General features: G+C 42.4%; 1 protein-coding gene across 7 annotated transcripts in view; it reads left to right on the top strand.

Annotated features, from left to right (window-relative positions):
* The window catches only part of SESTD1 (SEC14 and spectrin domain containing 1), a 148,615-nt gene that overhangs the window by 83,114 nt on the left and 44,776 nt on the right, over positions 1 to 20,725 (top strand). For all 7 annotated transcript variants that reach the window (XM_090045320.1, XM_090045324.1, XM_090045319.1 and 4 more), the window contains one exon: positions 19,092 to 19,205. In XM_090045320.1, coding sequence (XP_089901446.1) covers positions 19,092 to 19,205 — 114 coding nt within the window. The remainder of the gene's footprint in view (positions 1 to 19,091; positions 19,206 to 20,725) is intronic.

The raw sequence follows: 20,725 nt of genomic DNA on the forward strand, positions 1-20,725 counted from the left end.
TAAGAATAATGATATTAATAAAGACGTTCTATCCTTGTAGTAGTGGTATAGGTCACTTCTGCTTTTATAAATCAACTTTTGTGTTTCTTTATAAACAATAACCTGTTGCAGCTGAGCCACAAACATTTCCCTGCCCCAATCTGAATTTTTTAATAAAGGGGTTCTGCAGTTCTTTGAAAGAAGACTGTGAACAATAGTGGACGTTTTAAGATGTTTATGTTACTGTAGATCAAAAGACTGCTTATTTGAATTATTTTAGGGGAAAACTATAAAAGTCAAAGCCCTACGGGTCATAAATTCTTTATTGGTCAAAAGGAAATCTTTTTGACAATTCTACCCCAATGACCTTTGTGCATTCATTTGGTGGGTCTATGACCTACCAGTCAGATTTCAGTGAAACAGTACAGAGTAGACCACAGGGACAAAAAACAAGCTATTACCAAATAAATTGGTCTGGGGATGTAAAACGCACTTTCCTTTCCAAAGTAACTGTCTATGTGCATGTTGTTAATTTTTGATTAAATGAAAGCTAACCTGTGGTGTATTACCATCACCTGTGTTTGATTTACTGCAGGCTAAGAACATGCACCCAGAGCTGACAAGCTGTAGCTCTTCACCACTGTTTTTCATGTGGTAACTCATTTCTGTGACTGCGTCCAGCATCTTAGAAGTTCCAGTTTGTATGAATTGAACATACTTTGCAAACAGACCTTAAAAACTACTTCCAGAATTTAGGATGTAGGAACACAGTGGGCAACCTCTCCATCTTTCTTCTTTTCCCAAAATCAGATTATATCCTCTGCAAACCATCTAACAGCAACCAGAACTTAGTTTGCAAATAGTGGATTTTGCCGTACAAGGAGTTGCTGCTGGTCTTGCCTTCAGTGATTAGTTAGTAAGTCCAAATAATTGTGCTTCAAAATTAGCTAAAGATTGCTCTGTTGCTCTCCAGGAACCTGCTGTTCTAAAATGTGCAGCTGGTTATTCCAAACACCCTTTAAAAACTACTTTTCTCTGTCTAGTAGACTTAGCTTCATTGTACAAGTAGCTTTGAGAATTTCATATATTGTAACTAGGACTGGGGAAAGATGAATATAACTTAAAACTGCAGAATCAGTAGATTTCTTGTTGCTTTGCAATTTGCACGTAGCTCAAACTTGCCTCCAACTATTTTTTTGCATATACCATCCATTTGAAGAAATCTTCTCTGGCATTGATTCAGCAATAAGGCTGACAGCTTAGGCCTTTGAAAATCAGTTCTCACTGTAAAAAAAAGAGAGATTAAAATGACCCAGTAGTTATTCTTATCCTTGTGGAAATTTGGAGCAAACTTGAGAAGGCTTTTCAGATTTAGGATCAGGGAAGATGTAGGTGTCTGGTAACAGTTGAAATATCAGTGTGAAGGATAGACATAAAAAGATTCCTAGAGCTGTTCCTTGTCAAAGACTGAAATTCCAACTGTGTAGGGATTTTTGCTTCAGCAACCAGAAAACTGTACGTAAGTTTTAGAACAGTGGTGTTAAACTGATTGGGCCCATGGGGCTGGTTCATGGGCCAGATTGGGCCCACAGATTGACCCTACATGCTGGATTCAATGTGCAGGGCTGGTCTAGTGCAGGTGCCTTGAGTGCCATGGACCAGCCTTGCATGTTGTGCCCTGTGCACCAGAACCCTCCTGATGTGCTGGAATTGGCATGCAGTGTACAGGTTCAGTCCAAGACACACAAGCAGCACAGCAGGCTTGATGATGGGATTCAGTGTGCAGGCCTGGATGATAAGGTCTGCAGGCTTTATCTTGATATCCTAGTCCTAAAGCAACTATTTAAAAGATTTCTTGTGATACAGATCAGAGTAACTTTTCAAGCACTCTGTTGTGGAACAGCTGGAGAAAAGGCCATCAACAGGCAAGATCCAGAAGACTCAGCAGTCTAGAGAGCAGAAAGTACAGGTCGTCAGGGATGGGGGCTGTAAGACCACTGCACTGAAAAGGTTGAGGGTTGTGGTGGTTAGTGACTCCTTTTCATGATGGACAGAAGTACCAGTGTGTTTTCTAGATTTGGAGTCCCAGGAGATGTGCTGTCTGCCTGAAGCCCATTTTCAGGATGTCTCATAAAATTGCCAGAGCTCATCCATCCCTTAGACTACTACCCTTTCCTGCTTATCCATGTTGGCACTAGTGATACTGCCAGGCATGGCAGTGTACAGATCAGAGGAGACTGAGGCTCTTGGCAGGAGGATTAAGGAGCTTGCTGGGTAAGTGGTGTTCTCACCAATCCTCCCAGTGGGAAGTTAAGGGCTCAGGCAAGGACCATGTTGTCATGCAAGTTAATGTGTGTCTGAGACAGTGGTATCAACAGGAAGGCTTTTGATTCTTCAACAGGTGCATTCTGGGGGGGAGGACTGCAGTCAAGAGACATGATCCATCTGACCAAAACTGGAAAGAGCATCTCTGAGCATCATCTGACTAGCTTAGTGAGGAGGGCTTTAAATTAGGTTCCACTATCCAGCAATGGAAGAAGTAATCCAGGGGGGAGAGGACAGGGAGAAGCAGCTCGATTTGGGGAATGGGATGCAAAGCCCAGGAGAGCAACAGGAGATGCAAAAGGGAAACAAGTAGGTCAGAATGCAAAATGCATCCAATGTATGTATATAAATGCATGTATGGGGAACAAATAAAATGAGCTGCAAGTATAGCCTTTGAAAAGAATGATGATCAGATTAGTGTCATAGAGACATGGTGGGACAACTTTTATGACTGGAATGTCAACATTGAGGGGCACACTGTTGTGCAAGGATAGGACGGGGAGAAACATTGCTGGCAGCACCTTATATGTCAAAAATACATACCCTTGTTCCCTAGTTTAGGAGGAAGAGGGTAGCAGATGAGAATATAATTGGTTCTGCATCCTTCACCTTTTATCTTCACCCAAATACAATGGTGGGGATTTATTAAAGACTGCTAAGTCAGGAAAAAGGGTAAATGAGTAACTTTTCAAGAAGGTAACAAATTGAGACTATCACTGGGGGGGATCTTGGATCTTGCTGTGATGAAGGGGGAAGACCTGGTAGAGGATGTGAAGGTGACGGGAAAATTAAGAGGAAGGGATCACAACATGATAAAATTCAATATCCTTAGATGGAAAAAGCATGAATGCAGTAGGTATAGTGTATCTGATCTTCAGCAAGGCTTTTGACAAATTGGGAGACATGTAGGCTAGATAAACTACTCCAAAGTGGACAACTGGCTCAGTGACTGCAAGCAAAGTGTAATTATAAATGGATCTGTGTCAGAAGGGTGGAAGGTGTTGAGTGTATGGGTGCACCGATAGAGATTTTTTGGGCTGATACCAATTGCCTATTTTTAACCATCCATATTGGCTGAAACTGATTCGATTGCCAATATGCAGCCTAGCAGCATGGAGAGCAGCATCTGGCTGGTAAGTTTGTTATGGGGGAAGAGGTGAGGAGGGAGGGAAGGGGTCTGGGGGGGCAGATTGTAGCCCCCGTGGTGAGGGAGGGAATGGGGCTGGGGCTGGGACAGGCACCGTACAGCTGGGCAGGACGAGCTTGTTTGGGGGGTGGGGGGCAGCAGCGGGTCATAAAAGAAGAGTCGGGTGCCAGCCCCAGCCCACAGCTGCTGCCCGCCCTCGCTGTATGCGCAGATCTTGGGGCACACCCCCCATGCCTTTCCATGGTGCATGCAGTGGCAGGAGCTGCCCCCCAGACAAGCCCCTTGTGGCTCCATTCCACACCCCAGCCCGCTTGTGCAGCGCCTGCCCCGCCCCACTCCCACCCTCGCTGTGGGGGGCTTGATCTGGTCCTCCCCATGCCCCTTCCATCACAACAGACGTACCAACTGGACTCGGCTACTCTCCACGCTGCCGGGCTGCGCTGCTGGCTGCCTGCGTGCTGCACTGCAGCTGCATGCATGCACCTAGTATTTATCAGTCACGTCAGCCAGAAAAAGCTGATTGCTAATACTGTCAGTATTCCTTATATCAGTGCTGATCCACTATGGGACCAATGCACCTCTAGTTGAGTGGAGTCCCACAGGGGTCTGTCTTAAGCCCAGTTTTGTTCAATGCATTTATTAACTGAAATAGCTTTTTGAGCATATTTGCAGATTATACCAGTGTTTCTCAACTGGTGTGCTGCAGCATACTGGTGTACCGTAAGGTATGACCAGGTGTGCCACGGAATTTTGGGGAGCTACGCATCTGTCTGTCTGGTTGTCCACAGCAGCAGCATGTAGGGGGTATGACTCGATCCAGTGATTCCAGTGCCATGCCACCCTTCCCCCAACCCTACGTCCAGCCGCGCACCCCCCCACTCCACATCTGGCCATGCACCACCCCTCCATTCCATGTCCAGTGTTCTGTGATGTTTTTTTTAATTCATGTAAGTGTGCTGTGGGATGGAAAAGTTTGGGAACCACTGGATTATGTGAACCTGGGAAGGATTGTGACCACATTGGAGGATAGGAGCACAATTCAGAAGGATCTTTGGCAATTTGGAAAATTGGGCTAGAGCCAATACGATGAAGTTCATTTTTGACAACCGCAAGGTGCTACGTCTTGGAAAGAGTAATCAAAAAGCACAACTACAAAATGTGTGACAACTGGTTGGATGGGAGACCTATGGAGAAGGATGTAGGAGCTGTGTTAGATCTTGGGCTCATAATGAGTCTCCAGTGTGGCAGCTGCACAAAAGGTGCATATAATTTTTTGAGGTGCAATCAGTAAGAACATTAGGTGCAAAATATGGCAGATATAGTGTTTCCTTACTTAACTGTCATTAGGCCTCATCTAGATTATTGTGTTTTTAAAGGGAGATGATGTTAGAGAGGGTCCAGAGTCGGATGACAAAAAGAGGCTTGGAAGGCAAGCCCTATGAGAAGAGCCTGAAGGAAATAGGCACATTCATTTTATAGAAAAGGTACTTAAGACTGTTGTCATGTCCCATCATCAAAAATCTGCAGGGCTCCCAGAAAAAAGGAGGAAAATGCCTTTTCTCCCTTGCCACAGAGAGTAGGATGTGGACCAATAGCTTGAATTTGTGGAAAAAGAAATGTAGGTTTAGATTGGATATGTAAACTTCACTGTTGGGGCAGTAGGCAATGGAATAAACCACGGGTGGGAAAAATACAGCCTATGAGCCATACCCGGCCTGCCAATTGATTCTGTCCAGCCCATGGACTTGTGGCATAGGTGGCGGCTCCAGCTCTGGCCTCTGCTGGTGCCAGAGGGGATGCTGGGCAGAATCAGTCCTGCCCACACACCCGGCCCCATGCAACAGGCCTTGTGCAAGCCACACACAGATGGTCCTGGAGCAGCCCGACCTACTGCAGTGTGCTACCCACCACTGCCATCCTGCCTCTGCACTGTCCTCCCAGCCTGTATAAATGCAGCGGTGGCTCTATCCATACCTCAGCATCAGGATGGCTGGGGTGGGAGAAAAGGTGAAGGGTTAGGAAGGGTTGCCTTGTTCAACAAACTGAAACGACAGTTCAGGGAGCACAGGACAGTGATGGTGCTCCTGCCACTTTTCCCACGTACCGCCTCTTAGCAGCTGTGGTGGCCAGGCCAGCCCCTGAGGCTGCTGGGACTTGTAGTTCACCCCCATGCCCTGGCCTGGCCTGGCAGCCATGCCTCGAGGTTGAGTGGGCAGGTGGAGGGAGGCATGGTGGGTGCTTACATGCTGGTGCTGTGGTGCCATGGCTGTTCCCCATCCCCCCAGACCTCGCCCTGAAGGCATCATGTTAGGGATGTAAATAGCGTTAAATAATTATCCACTTAATCCCCTGTAATTATATCAGTTAAACAGTTAACTGATAACATGGCCCCAGGCTGGCGCCTGCCCCATGAGGCTGTGCATGGACCGGTTTGGACACAGCTACTCTGGGACTTTGACAGAGGGGGGAGTGGGCGGCAGCAGGCCCCACAAGACAGCACAACCCCACAAGCAGCAGTGGCAGGCGAGGGGCTTTACCACTGGTATGGTGGGAGGAAGAGAGCAGGCAATGTGGATAGGGGATAGCTTTAAATTTAAAGTAGCCTGTTATCTCCCTCTAGCTTCTGTGCACCTGTGCATGAGCAGCTAATTGCTTAATTGGTGAGTCATTAGGCTGCCTGCTGTTTTCTTCCTTAGCCTCCTAGTCAATGGGTACTAGTCCTCCCTAGCCCCTCCCCTCTTCTTTGCTTCTCCCTCTCTCCTGCAATGCTGCCTTCCTGTTCCTGATGTGGCATGCTGCTTCCCTTCCCCACCAGATTGTATCCCTCATTAAGTGTTTACTGGTAATGCATTACCAGTATAAGTATATACTTATAATTTAAATCAGGGACAGGCAGTTATTTTGGCTGGAGAGCCACTTAATGAGTTTTGGCAAGCTGGTGAGGGCCACAAGGGTAGCCCTGCCCCTTAACAGGTGCCCTCCCCCTGGTCGCCATCTTGGGACCAGAAATCCTGCCCCCAGAAGTACTCCTTTTGGGAAAAGAGTTTGCCATCTTGGAACTGGAAAAAAAACAAATTATATACAGTAAAAGCTCTGTTATCTGGCTTCCCCCAGGAATGGGGGATGTCAGATAACAAAATATACTGGTTAATTGGGCAGCCTGAGCAGGCATTCTTGCCTGTTTGGGCCTCTGCTTCTCCCACCGTGTCCAGGGCATTGCTACCTCTCCTGCGGGCCCTGCGGGACAGGGAGGCGGGTCCTGCACAGCCTGCTATGCCTCAGGCTCTGGGGGCTTGGCAGCGCAGTCTGCTTTGCTCCAGGCCATGGTTCTCAGAGAAAGCAGAAGTGCCACAGTGGGCACTTACGTTTTCACTTTACCTTACAAGCTGGCATGCGTGCCCACGGCGGCTTGTAAGGTGCCAGTTAACAGAGCTGTTACTGTACTAAAAATCAATCATTGACAATAGCATATTTTAATTTTATTTAAAAAAATATTTTTGTCCTCATTTGTGTGTGTTTATGTGGTGTATATAGAGGTGATTGCATAATAGCTCAAAATAAAGGCTTATTCTTGTATATTGTGGGGGAGGTGATACGGATGGATGGGTATTGGGTTTGTGTGTGGCTGTAGGTTTCTGTGTGAATGTGGAGTGTGGAGGTGTGTGTGGATGTAGGTGGGTGGATATGGGAGTTTTCTGGGGGGTATGGGTGGGTGTGGGGTTTGTGCGGAGCTGTGGGGTGACAGAGGACTGTGGGGTGTGCATGGTGGGGTGTGTGATTGTAGCAGTGCGTGGGGCTCCCCCCAGAGGTGCACAGCTGTGTGTGTGGGGCAGGGTGTGGTTGTGTCCTTTTGACTGCTGCCACTGCTGGCCCCAGCCCTGCAGTACCAGTGGAGACCTGCCTGCACAGCCCTGAACCCATGTGTCGTGTGCTTGCTCCAGGCTTGCCCTCCCAGGCTCAGCAGCAGCAGCAGTACAGGACAGAAGCTGCTGCTCAGTGCGGGAGAGAAAGTGGCCCTTGCCCTCGTCCCTGCTGGTGCTTCTTGGTGTAGCTGCCTGGAGCCCGTGCCTCGTGGGGCTGTGCTGTGTCTACTCTGTGCTGCCACTAGGCAGCCCAGTGGCAGCAGTGATGGCAGCGGAGACACGGGGTTAGCCCATGGGCTCCAGATGGCTACACCAGGAAGTGGCAGCAGTGACGATTGGGGGGAGCTGCTTTTACCAGATGCTGAGCAATGGTTTCTGTCCTGCACTGCTACTGCTGAGCCTGGGTGGCCAAGCCTAAAGCAAGTGTGGGGCCTGCAGGGTCAGGGTTGTGCAGCGCAGGTCCACATTGGTACCACAAGGCTGGGGCCAATGGCAGTGGCAGCCAGAAAGCTGCCGCCACCTGGGCTGCCTAGAAAGGCAGTCTGGCTGTGGAGCTGACCAAGCCCCACTGCGTGCCCAGTGGATGGCAGGACACGCCATCAGTGGAAGATGCCTGGGATAGGTGGGACCAAGAGACCCACCGCAACCAAGACCCATTCAGCCAAGACCCATCATGAGCTGAATTCAGCCCACAGGCCAAATTTTGCCCACCCCTGATTTAAATGTTTAAACTTTCACATCTCTACTCTGTATACACTATTCAAAAAAAGCATAATGGTGTTGAAATTTTTTTTATATATAAAATTAATGTATTTATAGTAGATGTTTGATTTTTAGCATATGATTCATTTTTCTTTTTAATCTCTAATTTGTTAAAATGATATCTTGACCGTTATTTTTGTGTGTGCAGCTCTCAATAGCTCACCAAAACTTAAGTTGCCCTGCAGCTGAAATAGTTGCCCACCCCTAGACTAGAGTGTCTGTGGAAGTTATGGAATCACCATCATTGAGTAGGGCTTGATAAGCATTGGTCAGAGATGACCTTGGAGTGCCTGTGTCTGGAGTGTTCTGTAAGGAGTAACAGTTCGAAGCTCAAGAGCCCTCCCTCCTCCCAAATAGATTGCTTAGAGATGATGAAAAGAGCTTTGCTGCCTGAAGCAGGTGGATATTGGAGAAGAGTACTGGCTGTACTTAGAAGCAAAAGAATGAATTAGAGCTCCATCATTTGGCTTAGTTGTGAAACAAAATTAAAGGAACTGAGTAAGATTCATGGAGCAGATCCAGAAAGGGGAGTTCGGCTGCCCAGTTAGAGGTTGTGGTATGTAGAGTACTTGCTGTCTCCAGGTTGCAGAGCAGAATGGAGGTGGTTTAGTAAGTATTCCCTATGTTTCTGGGCTTTGCTGATTGCCACATGAGGATGAAAAGGAATTTTCCCACTTCCTGTTGCTGCACGTGCTGGGCAGGATGTTCATCTTCCTCAAGCATTGAGAGTTGGCTGTAAGATTTTGACTGGGATGTGCTAGTGCTTCTGCTAAGACAAAAACTTGGAGCTTCTTGGCTGGAGGGTCTTGTCCCACTGCTTGGACCAGTTGCCATGTGTAGGGACAGGAAGACATTTTACCTCATGGTCAAACTGGTATGAATTTTGGGGGTTCCTTCCTCTGTAGCGGGGTGGGCATTGTCCGCCTACTAAGCCTTGTAATTGTGACAGTCTTGATTTGTGTAGCTTTAGTAATAGGTCAGACAAGGGTTTGTAAGCATTTAGATAGAGGTGATCCCGTCTCTGGCAGGGGGTTAGACTACATGACCTCCAGAGGTCCCCTCTATTACTACTTTTGTATGATACTATGAGTTCTGTTTAGACCTCAGTCAAGCCAAGTATAAGCTTGTACCTATATTCCACTGAATACAGTGAGATATTGAAATGCTCTGCAGAGCCATAGGCTTCATTCTGAAAATGGTTAAGCTAGCGTTATAATTACAGCAGTCATTAATAATTCAAGTAAACAAAATATTTTGTGCTCTTCTGGGGTTTTTTGTGCATTTGCAAGTACCCTAGGTTTAGTCTCTGCCATTGCTTAGTCACATGCATATTTAGCTTCTGATATACCATCTGTATATTTTAGAAGTTAAATTAAGTAACGAAACAGAGTGATACCTACCACTCACTGCTTTTGATATTTGTTCAGATAGACATACCATAGCAGATTATTTCCAAAGTTTTGAAGAAAAAATTAAAAAGGGAACATAACTGTATAATGTAATTTGATGATTAGTACAATCTATCCATCTGTTTGTAACGTGCCTCACTAGAATCTAGCTACCAACATGTGCAGTTTGCAAAATCTATATAGTAATTTTAATGACAAAGCTTACTTTTTGCGCCCACCCCATAGTATTTAAATTAGGAAAGTATTTCACCTTAGTTTCCTGGTTTTGTTGGATAATATTTTGATGTTCTGCATTAAATTTAATTAATTGTATTTAACTGTAAATAGCAATTTATGAAAGGTGGGCTTTTTGTCATTTTCCTTTGATTTTTTTTTTTTGGTGCAGATTTTTGGAAACATTAGTCCCATTATTTCAAAAAGTAATTTATTTTGAAAATTTAGTTTAAATTGGGGAAACGCACGTGTTCAGGGAGGGCACTTAACTACAAGTTTAAAGTACTTTCTGAATTCCTCAAGTGGGAACTGACCAGAAAATCCAGTTTCTTATGTCTCATAGGCTTTTTTTTAATGAAACTGTAGGGAAGTTACACTGTTCCACAGACTGCAGAGAGGAAGGCAAGGGAATCATTGGTGAACTGGAGAGAGAAGAATATCGTTAGTGGGTAAAATGTATTTGGAAGTGGAGTTGTGAACTATTGAGCATAGAGTGTCTAGATTTTCTGAAGGTCCTGTTCCAGGATGTCCAAGTAGTCTTAATTTTCCGTATTCAGTGTTTAAATCAATGGGTGCTGAAAGTAATCAGTGTTTCAGATGGGCAAACAGTTTTCTATGATTACCAAAAATCAATTTATCTTTCTTAGTGTTCCATGAAATTAAAGGAAACATTAAAAAAAACACATGATTCACTGGGTTGAATCAATAACTAATATGTAAATGTTGTCAAGAGAGAGGTTTTATGTTCAACTTAGGTGTAACAGATTTTTCTTCAGAATTTTCATCACACATGACTGAATGAAACTTTGTTGAACCAGAAGAATAGACTATTGAATTAGATGTATTCCTCCACATATTTAAACTGACAGGGATCCCGCAAGATTTTTTTCAGTTGAAAGAATGGGGAGAAAAAAAGAATATCCATGCTGTCAACAATATTGATCAGAGGTTTTGATTGGAGAGTGCTGAATACAACATAATCCCTGGAAGGGGTAGGCAGGTTGAATGTGATAGCAGGTACTTGGTAGGATAGGGCTTGGCCTCTATTCACCTTCCTCTACCTTTCTGTTGGAGCTGGACAGATCCTTTTCCCTGCTTATTTTAAACTCATAGGGCACATCCAGATGAGCACGACGGTGCAGTATGCAGCATTGCAAACACATTTGCAGCACCAAATACCACAGTCTGGTGTTCGCCATGCTGCAAGGGTGCACTGGTTGAACATCCACAACACCGGGTTTTTTTCACCCTTGGGTATCCAGGGATCAAAAAAAAAAAACCCACGGGGGGGGGGGAAAAAAATGGAACAGTGCAAATTTGGTCAGCGTACGCTGCTGAAAATTGGAGCCAGGCCGCCCAGAGCTGCACTCTGCTGCCAGCCAGGTTCCATGTGGCAGAATTGCTATGGCTGCAGTACCGAGAGGCCCCAGGACCCCAGGTATGGCTGCTGGGGCCAGCCCAGTGTTGGCCCTAGTCTCCTCTACCCCACCAGGGACAAGTTGCTATGCTCCAAAATGCCATGTGCCAGCTTGCACTGCTGCTACTTGTCCCCTGGGAACCAAAAATCCACGCATATCTGGATGCACCCATAGGCTTTTCCAAAGCCTCTTAGCAGAATTTTTGGGTTTTTTGTAGGAAAAGGAAACCTTTGATTGGGAAAAGACATATCTCACAGGTTTTCATCTTCCAAATCTTTGATGTTGTACAAACTGCAGAGAAAATAGTGATAACATGTAAGCCAGCTGTAAAGCACAGCAATTTTAGACAAAAGTTTGAAAACAACTGTCAGGATTGTAGTTGGATGATTGGAAAATGGAGATAAATACTGTAGCTTCCCAGTGAGTGTTGTTATAACTCCCAGAACAAGGAAAAAAGTCTTCCATTTTGTTCATTGTATTAAAATTGTCAATGAGTAAAAATAGCACTGGATCGATTCCTAGCATTCATTTTACAGAACAAAGGACATTAAAAAGCAGCGTCAAACTTATAAAGTTGAAGAAGGCCTTTAGGATGTATTAGATTACAGGAATCAGACACTACACTAAAAAATGGAAATTGGGAAGTGAAGTTACTGAAGATCGAATAACTGAATTCAGAAGTTTGTCAATTAATAAAAACAAAACAAAAGCAAAAACAAGAAAACCCCCAAAATACCTGCATCTGTCAAGTCTGCTTATAATTATTTGTATATGTTATATATTCTAAGTGCTATAGGAATTTGTTTTTTATGTAATGGTACTTCTTCTGAATTAAAGGAATAATAACTTACTTGTGCCTCGTAAGTATTTGAAATAGTCAAAGGGCAGTTATTCACTATTAGATTTTTCATCATTTTTCTTTACTTCCATTTTTTTCCTCCTGTTTCTTTGATTGCTCATTGAAAATAATCTGTAGAGGATTTCAGAATAAATGGTATTCCATCTCTGTGCTTTGTATTAATGATTAGCACATTATGGTTGCTTTTGTAAATAATTTATATTAAAAAGCACATGGCTTCAGAAGTCAGTGTCTTGCATTGCCATCTGTTAGTGTTACAGACAGATCGGTTGACAACAAGTAATAAAACTGTCCATTTATGTGGTAAATGTAGAAGGCTAATACAATCATTGGTTATTCAAGTAATGCAATAATTATTATTGTACTGATTTATTTTATTCAACTATGATATTTGTCCCATGTAATATTTATACCATATTGAAACATCTGCTTCCATTTTTATCCAAGACAAAGATGAAAAACAATGGTAGGGAATTCAGCTGGCTAAAAACGAAATCACACACATTTTAATGTTCATGCCAACACCTTTTGTGATTTGTTGTCTTTTGTATAAGAATTTTGTTCTCCCGTTTTTTATTTTAAAAATGTTTTCTTATTATACAGACATGTATCATTTGATACAGATACAGTTTTTACAAGATAAGCTGCAGAATCTTGCTGTTATATCTGCATGATTTTATAGCAGTGTAAGAGGATCATTGCGGATTTAATCCTGCTTCATTCAGGATCAGAGTTTAAGGCAAGTTAGCTAATTTGTCATAAAGACAGAACAGTTTTTACAGAATCCTAAATTGCAGCTCCAGTCCATTTTCAAAGCAGTTATGCTTCTCCATAGTTAAAGTACTGAAATACCTTGCTACAACCCCATGACGCTGCCGGCTCCTTAGGTTGACTGAAAAACAGTAAAGCCTTTAAAAAGATCCATATTGCAAATATAGTTGTATACATTTTTCAGTAATTGATACACTGCTTTCAGAACTTTCTTTCTGTGGTTTTTGTGAAATTTTGAAATATTGGCTGTCTATGTACGTGCTTCCTGGTGGGGGAAAAAAAATCTAAATATAACAGTTAAGTCCTTCCCTATTTGTTTGGAACAGGTGAATGATATGGAAAATGACATTCCCATTAAAACAGGCTAATATCCAATATTGTATATACAATATCTTATCTTGCCTATATTTATAAAGCCACGATGGATTGTTTCTTTTTCCACAGCTAGTAAAGTTCTGTGCATATTTTCAAATTCTGTAGGAATTTTCATAAATAAAGAAGTAGAATAACAAATACAATTTTGTTTCTAGGAAGAGACCAGCTGCCCTTGATATTTCATAAATCAACTCTGATTTCTAAATTGGATTTTTTTTTTCATAGTGCAGAAGAGATAAAAATACAACTGTGCCTGGATATCTCAATATGTATTGCTTCCAAAATTGAAGGTATTAGATCTGTTATACAGGTGATCACACTTCAGTTTGTTAGCTGAATTAAATATCTTAATTTTATATAGAATTAGGATATGTGAGCCCGTAGAAACAAACTGTTTATGAACGAAGTTAATGTAGTTATTTATTTTTCGAATTAGACCACATGTCCCAGTTTTACTTGGGCTTTTTTTTCCATAGGATATTTCACTATTCATGAAGTTTTTTGAGATGTTTAAAAGTTCTAGATTTTTTCATTTAATAGATGCATATATTTGTAATAAACTCAACATTTTTGTTTTTGCTATATTGCTCTACCAAGAGTTTACTTTGGTCAGTGAGAGTTTTCAAAAATAATGAAGAAATTTTTTTTTGAGGGGTGCTAATAATGTCTCCCTTTAAGGATGCCTTTTTGGGTGTTTATTTTTTTTGGAAAGTCTTTGGTACTTGTGAATGGTCAGATCATAAAAATCCCCAGTCATTTCTGACATACTTTGCATATGTGCCTATCTGGTACAAGCAGTCCACTGAAGCCAGGGTTGGTGTATGAACAGAGTTTAGAGTAAAGAGAGACATAAAACCATTGTGGACACAATTATAGTTGTTCTTTAATCAAAGTGAACATTAATGTTGTAGTGTATGCATTCAGAATAATAGGGTACCAGAAAAAAAGGAGGTTGGGTGGGGGGTGGGGGGCGGTATGGACACATACATATCACTGTTCTGGCAAACAGGTTGTAATAGCACCAGCATCTTCTTTGATTAGTTGTCTTTTGTATGAGAATTTTGTTTTCCCAAAATATTATCTGGACTGAAGCATAAATAGGCATGGTAGTGTGCTGAAAGTGGCATTGCTGTTAATAAGAAAACTAAAATGGTTATTTGAGTTGATGGCCACCCTCCCTAGTTTTAAATACAACTGAGTCCTGCTGATCATAGTCACTTCAAGTTGCTATTAACCAGGACAGACTTCAAACCAATTAGCACTGCTTTCTTATTAACCATGACTATGGCCAGAAGAATAGGAGGAGAGATGGCAAAGGTGGAAGGGAAGTAAGGAGTTTGGGCATTAATAATTAATGCTTTCTCCTTCCTTTTGAAAGACCGTAGCTAACATCTATCTGGGTCTGTCAATTTCTCCCTCAGGGAGCTTAATCTTTTCACATTACCTTTTGATATCAGAATATAATTTGCTATCCCAGGGCCTTTTAAATTTGGATTCAGAGATTTTTAAAAATTTATTTATAAAGTCAGCTTAATAAGAGCATTTAAAAAACTCAACTTGAAAGCAAATTGTATCTTTTGTTTCCTTTTTGTCTTATAATAACAAAAGCATTCATTTGCACACAACTTGGACAAGTGGACTGAAAGCTGGCAATCAGTAGTGATTGGCAGTGTAGTGAACGGCTTCTCCTTAGTTGGGGAGAAATTAATGTGTACTCTAGGGTTTGTATTTAGACTAGTGCTGTCTTTTGCCTCCAACATCATTAATACAACAGCTAGTTCAAGTGTGCCGATAAGCTAGTGTTTCAGTTGGTATAAGCTATGGAAGCTTGTCAAGAGCTTATACCTTGAAATGCTTTATGAAACATGGCACCCAATCAGCGCAATGGAGCATGAAATTTAACTTGAATAAATATTAAAAAATTGTAACACAGCAATTTAGGGGAAAGAATTAAAAATTCTTTTTATAGCTCTTACAGTCTGTGTGACATTTTATTCCTAAGGAAGTTGTGCACAACCACCGTATCTTGATTTTTTGAAAAATTAGGAGGCTTTGGCATCATTAATATTCGTAGCTCTGCAAGTTAAAGGAAATACTAATTAAATTCCCACCTTTAGAAAATAATTTGCTCTTAGGTTGATTTTCCTGTCGTCTGGCATAAGAACCTTATTGTATACCTGCCCAGGTACACTTGGGCATGTTCAACCTTTTTTAGATCAGTGGTCTGATCCTATAATATGGGCTGTTAACCTGTACAAATACATTCACATTTCTATAATTTTATTTTAAAGAAAAGCAAATTATATCTCATTACTAATTTTTCTCTAGTTTCTGTATCATATTTCTACTGCTCGTGGTTTCAGTTTGGTGTATTATTTTATTTTTTCATTGAAGCTATTCTCTTAAAACATTATTTTAATGGTCCTGAAGGAACTGTCTTATTTTCTCTTTAGTTTATTCAGATTGCTTCATTAGAAATACTAATGGCTTCTTGATTGAGTTAGGTTAACTCTCTGCCTTATCTGCTGTCAGCCCAAGTTGCACAAAAATGTAAGTGGTAGAAATGCTATCTACAACAGAGGTATCGAGTTCTAGAAGTGTCACACACGATTGTTTATCAAACGAGATTCCATGCAAATGGTAACAGTAGTCAAAACATAGGAGTATGCAGCTCCACTGAGACTGATTTACCCTGATTTTTCACATTGCTGTGTGCTGCCACAGTTAAGACTGCATTTGGTTTTAGGTTGTATTGTTCTTCCATTTTCACGGCTGTGGAACAAAGTGGCTGACCTGTCTTGAGAAATACAGCTATGGAGTTTCCAACAAGAGGCTTGTTTGCAACATAGCACAACAGCAACAGCAAACATTTAGGGTTTCTCACAGAAGTTATCTTCATCCTTTATGCATCACTTCTGATAGGCACTTTCCCATAATTACCTATGATTCCTAGAGAATTAAGGAAACTGAAACAGTTGGGAGTATCATCATACTTGCAGTTTTGGGCCAAGCAGTTAGGGTATCTGGAGCTGTCAGTTTTACCTTGTGTGCCATTGGAGAACTTCCTGTCAGGTGTAGAGTTCTTGAACCTGACAGCCTGGATAGTAGCTGGCTGATATCTGTAGTTTTTTTTCTGAAGCAGTTGTATACATCTTAGGAAACCTTCAATAGAAAGACTGTACCAACCCAAATGACAATAACTGTTTGGGTCTGAACAACATATTGTGTACCATTTAAAATACATATTTGTTCTCTCCAAAACAGGCAAGATTGCCTCCTATCTCAGTTAGAATCAATCTATCAATCCATACCCTAGAAAAGGCTATGTGATAGTCTGTCACCTGTGAAATTTTAAGAAAGGACCATTTTCTTCCACAGTTCAGAAAATCCTTCTTCTCCAGGATCTTAATATACTAATGGCTGGTTTGAAGTGGTATGCCATTATATTGATGGACACATTTATTCCATGATCTGTTCCTTCCATGATCTTCCATTATCCTGTCTTTCACGAGGACAGTCTTCATCTCCAGCCTCATCTGAAGTGCCTGCCTTGTTTATCTATCTATTCATCTGTTGGTTTTGTTCTCCAAACCTCACTTTTCATGAGCCAAAGTAAAACTTGGCATGCTGGATGTTTAGAGCAGGGGTGGGCAATTATTTTGGCCTGTGAACCACATAGGGAGTTTTGCTTAGCTGTTTCAGGCTGCGTCAGCACCCTTCACCTCCTGCAACTCACTAAAACTCCCTATGTGGGATGGGGCCAGAGGCAGGGAGTGAGGTGGGCACACAAAGCGAGGATCACAAGATGAGGTGGTGATAGCATGGGGCTGAGGCCTGGGGCAGACCCATGATTCACAGTCCCACACTGTCACCGCCTCAAGATCCCAGGGTTTCCCTGGCCCTGTCTGCCCTTTTCGCTCCTGGGTGCCACTTTGAACAAGCCTGAAGTCCCAGCCCACCCAACCACGTGCCCTGCCCACACACGTCCCGCCTCTGGCAGTGGATACAGGGCAGACAGGCCAGAATGCCTTCACAGTGGGGCTGGGTCCAGCAACAGCAGCTGGAAGGAGCTGCTGTCCCCAGGTTGCTGGGAAATGGAGTCTGGTCATTGTGCCACCTCGGCCCTACTGTGCACCTGGGGGCAGTAGAAACAGACACACATGCCATGGCCTGGGCTGCCTCTCGCACCTGGGCTGGGTGGGACCAAGGGACCTGTCATGGGCCAGGTACAATCCCTCCATGGGCTGGATCCGTCCCCATCATAGAATCACTTGTGTTACAAGTACTATCCACTGGCTGACTATTAGTTTACTGTGGCCTTATACAGCCATACATGTAAATGCCAAGGTGTTTTAGTCAGCTCCACAGTAAATGTCTTCAGTAGATGCACTTTCCTAGTGAGAGAGTTTTGCTTAATATCTAGCCTAACATTCCCTTGGTGAAGCTTAAGACTATTGCTCCTTGTTCTGTCACCTGCCACCACTCAGAACAGTTTAGATCCATCCTCTTTGGAACCATTCTTTGGGGAGTTGAAGGCTGTTGTTATAATCCCCTCTTAGTCTTCTCTTCTTCAGATTAAATAAGATCAGTTCCTTCAGCCTCTCCTCGGAGATCATGTTCCCTAGCCCTCTGACCATTTTTTTGCTCTCTGATGAACTCTTTCCAATTTCTAATCCTTTCTGTAGTGGGGGATTACTTCCCTCAATCTGCTAGCAACCCTTTTACTAATGCAGCCCAGTATGCTGTTAGCCTTTGCAACAAAGATATACTGTTGACTCAGTTGGCTTCTTGACCACTGTAACCTCCAGGTCCTTTTCTTCAGAGCTGCTGCCCAGCCAGTCAGCCCCCAACCTGTACAGGTACATGGGATTGTTCCATCCTAAGTGCAGGACTTTGCACTTGTCCTTATTGAACATCATTAGATTTCTTTTGGTCCAGTCCTCCAGTGTGTCTAGGTCACTGAATCCTAACCCTACCCTCCAGCATATCTACTTCCCTATCCAGCTTGCTGTCAACCACAGGTTTGCTAAGAGTGCACTCCATCTCATCTTTCAGGTAATTCATGAAGATACTGAACAAAACCAAACCCAGGACCAACCCTTGGGGCACACCTCTTGATACCAGCTGTCAACTAGACATCAAGACATCTGCCCTTTGAGTCTGATAATCCAGCCAGTTTTCTGTTCCCCTTACAGTGCATTCATACAACCCATACTGATTAGTTGCTAAAATTTAGCATCTATAAATGACTGCTTGAGGACTTACCCTCCAGTCCTTGCAAATGTATTATCCTTATATATTCCAAAATCTGCCCTCTGTTTCTGTTATTTTGTAGTCCTACCGCAGTGGGTTTTCTGTTGATAAAGAGTTGAGAAATGGTTAAGGCTGCCCTTCTCCTTTATACCATCTGTCAGGAGGGCTTTTATGGCACAAGAACAGCTCAACATTGCTTTTCAGAATAAGTTGATCTCATGTACAATAAGTTGATCTTGTGCTTCACCAAGATTGGAATCTCTGTGGATAACATGAGAGAGAACCCAAATTGGTATGAGAATGGTTCTGTATCTTAACCTGAAGAGAGAAGTCACAGGTGGCAAGAACCTACAAGAGTACTTGAATACCAGTTCCTAAAGAACTGTTGTTGGTCAAGTTGTTCATCCATAAGTAACTGTCCATTTTAAGATCAGTTTTAAACTTAGTTATTCGTACTTCAGCTCGACACTTTCTAGCTGAGTGATGGGCAGCTTGTTTAAAAAACAGATCCATTAAACTGTTTTATATCACCTCCGATCACATTTACTCAGTCTGTCAGCCTCTTAAGGAAAAGCTGATAGCACTTCCAAAAATGTAACCTATTTGTTATGTCTGTTCTAATGTTTTTCAAGGTTACAGGTCTAATAAAATATATTCCTTTTTTGTAGCAGAGGTTTATCAAAATCTTATCAAAACTTTTTTCTTATGTTGTTACAGGTTATTTTAGTGTCTGCCAACAAGCTGACTCGGTACATAGAACCATGCCAACTGACAGAAGACTTTGGTGGGACGCTTACGTATGATCACATGGACTGGTTAAATAAGAGGCTGGTTAGTTTGCTGTGGAATTTCAAACTATGAAATTGAGTCTGTGCCATTTATTTTTGTGTGTTACCGTAATACAAAGAATGCACTAGACTGTATTTGAATAAAGGAGAACATGCACTTTGAATATTTAAAAAAAAAAAAGTGTTCAAGCTGAAACAGAACTTAGTCCAGAGGTAGCAAAGTATATGTAACTATTCTTTTTAAGGGGAGGGTTGTCTTGTTCAGTTCTGCTGGAGGTCCTCAGTGCTGAAATGTCCACCAGGAGCTGAGGTACAATAGTATTAAGAGGTAGGCATTGGTTGTAGAGGGACTCTGACCTGATTTTGCATGTTCTTAAGTTCTCTTTTAAGATGAGGCCCATGTAGAGACAAAACTAGAATGTGGCTGTCGTCTCTCATAGTAAAGAGCTTTCCCAATGGAAGATACCACCTTTTCTTCCATACTGTACTCCCCTGTATAAGATATACATGTTACTTTTGAAAGGCAGAATAAAGGCAACAGTCATTTAAAATACTATAAGTATGGGATTTTCCCAGGGATAACATACGCAGCTGCAACTGGGGTGGAGCAAAACACTGCCTATTCTGTTAACCCCCTAGTTCTAGTTTACCACAGGTACTGCTGACAGAGTCAAACAGCCATCTAACCCCTTTTCTCCTCTCAGCTGAGTTGGGTGGCAGCCAGCAGCTCATGTCATGTCATCTGAGGGCCCAGTCTTAGCCAGCAGTACCTACAAAGTCAGCTGAGAGCCCTGGCTTTGATTTAGAATTACAGAAGAGCCACACCATGGGTGCTAGAAGGACTTTAGATGAGTTGGTAGCAAGTTCCTGCAGCATGAGCCTCTGCTAAGGAAAGAGTCCACATCCAGCAGTGAGGGAGCCCCTGTGCAATGTGCAGTGTTAATTTCTTTTTGCCCCAGCAAATGCTCCTGTATGACACAACCTGCTATTACTGTGCTAAAAACATGCACCCTGATATTTATCAGTTGATTTTTGGGGGGAAAAGTGTATGTTACATGCAAGTAATTTTGATATATGAAAGACTAAATGTCTCCCTAAATCATTACTATGTCCAAATTACTTAGGGAGCTTTTGGTGCCTTTGGATTCTAGTTAAAACCTAATTGCAGATCAGAACCTACCTTGAAAAAGTTACTATGAAAGTGAATTTAAATACACGTAGATTACAACATATTGTATGGTAAAAGAATATTTAAGTGATTCCAATGCTCAGTCATTATTAATATCTCATATCACTTGTGAGCATCCTTTGTGCAGTGTTTTTGGAATAGTCAGTGCCTTGTTGTGTATATTGTATTTGCTTGACTCTAAGGTGGCCCTGAATTTAAGATGACCCTCCCAATAATCAAATTCCACACAATGAAAAAAATTAATTTGATATTTTTATAAACAGACCAACTGACAAAAACTGTTTCAGTACCAGCAAGTCATAAATTTAGCATTAGGTTCAATTTAATTCAGCATTAACCTAATCTATATTTGGATGTCTAGAACATGGTGACTG

Source organism: Crocodylus siamensis, chromosome 4 (genome assembly GCF_052110815.1).
Source record: "Crocodylus siamensis isolate JL-2025a chromosome 4, ASM5211081v1, whole genome shotgun sequence".
Taxonomy (NCBI): Eukaryota; Metazoa; Chordata; order Crocodylia; family Crocodylidae; genus Crocodylus; species Crocodylus siamensis.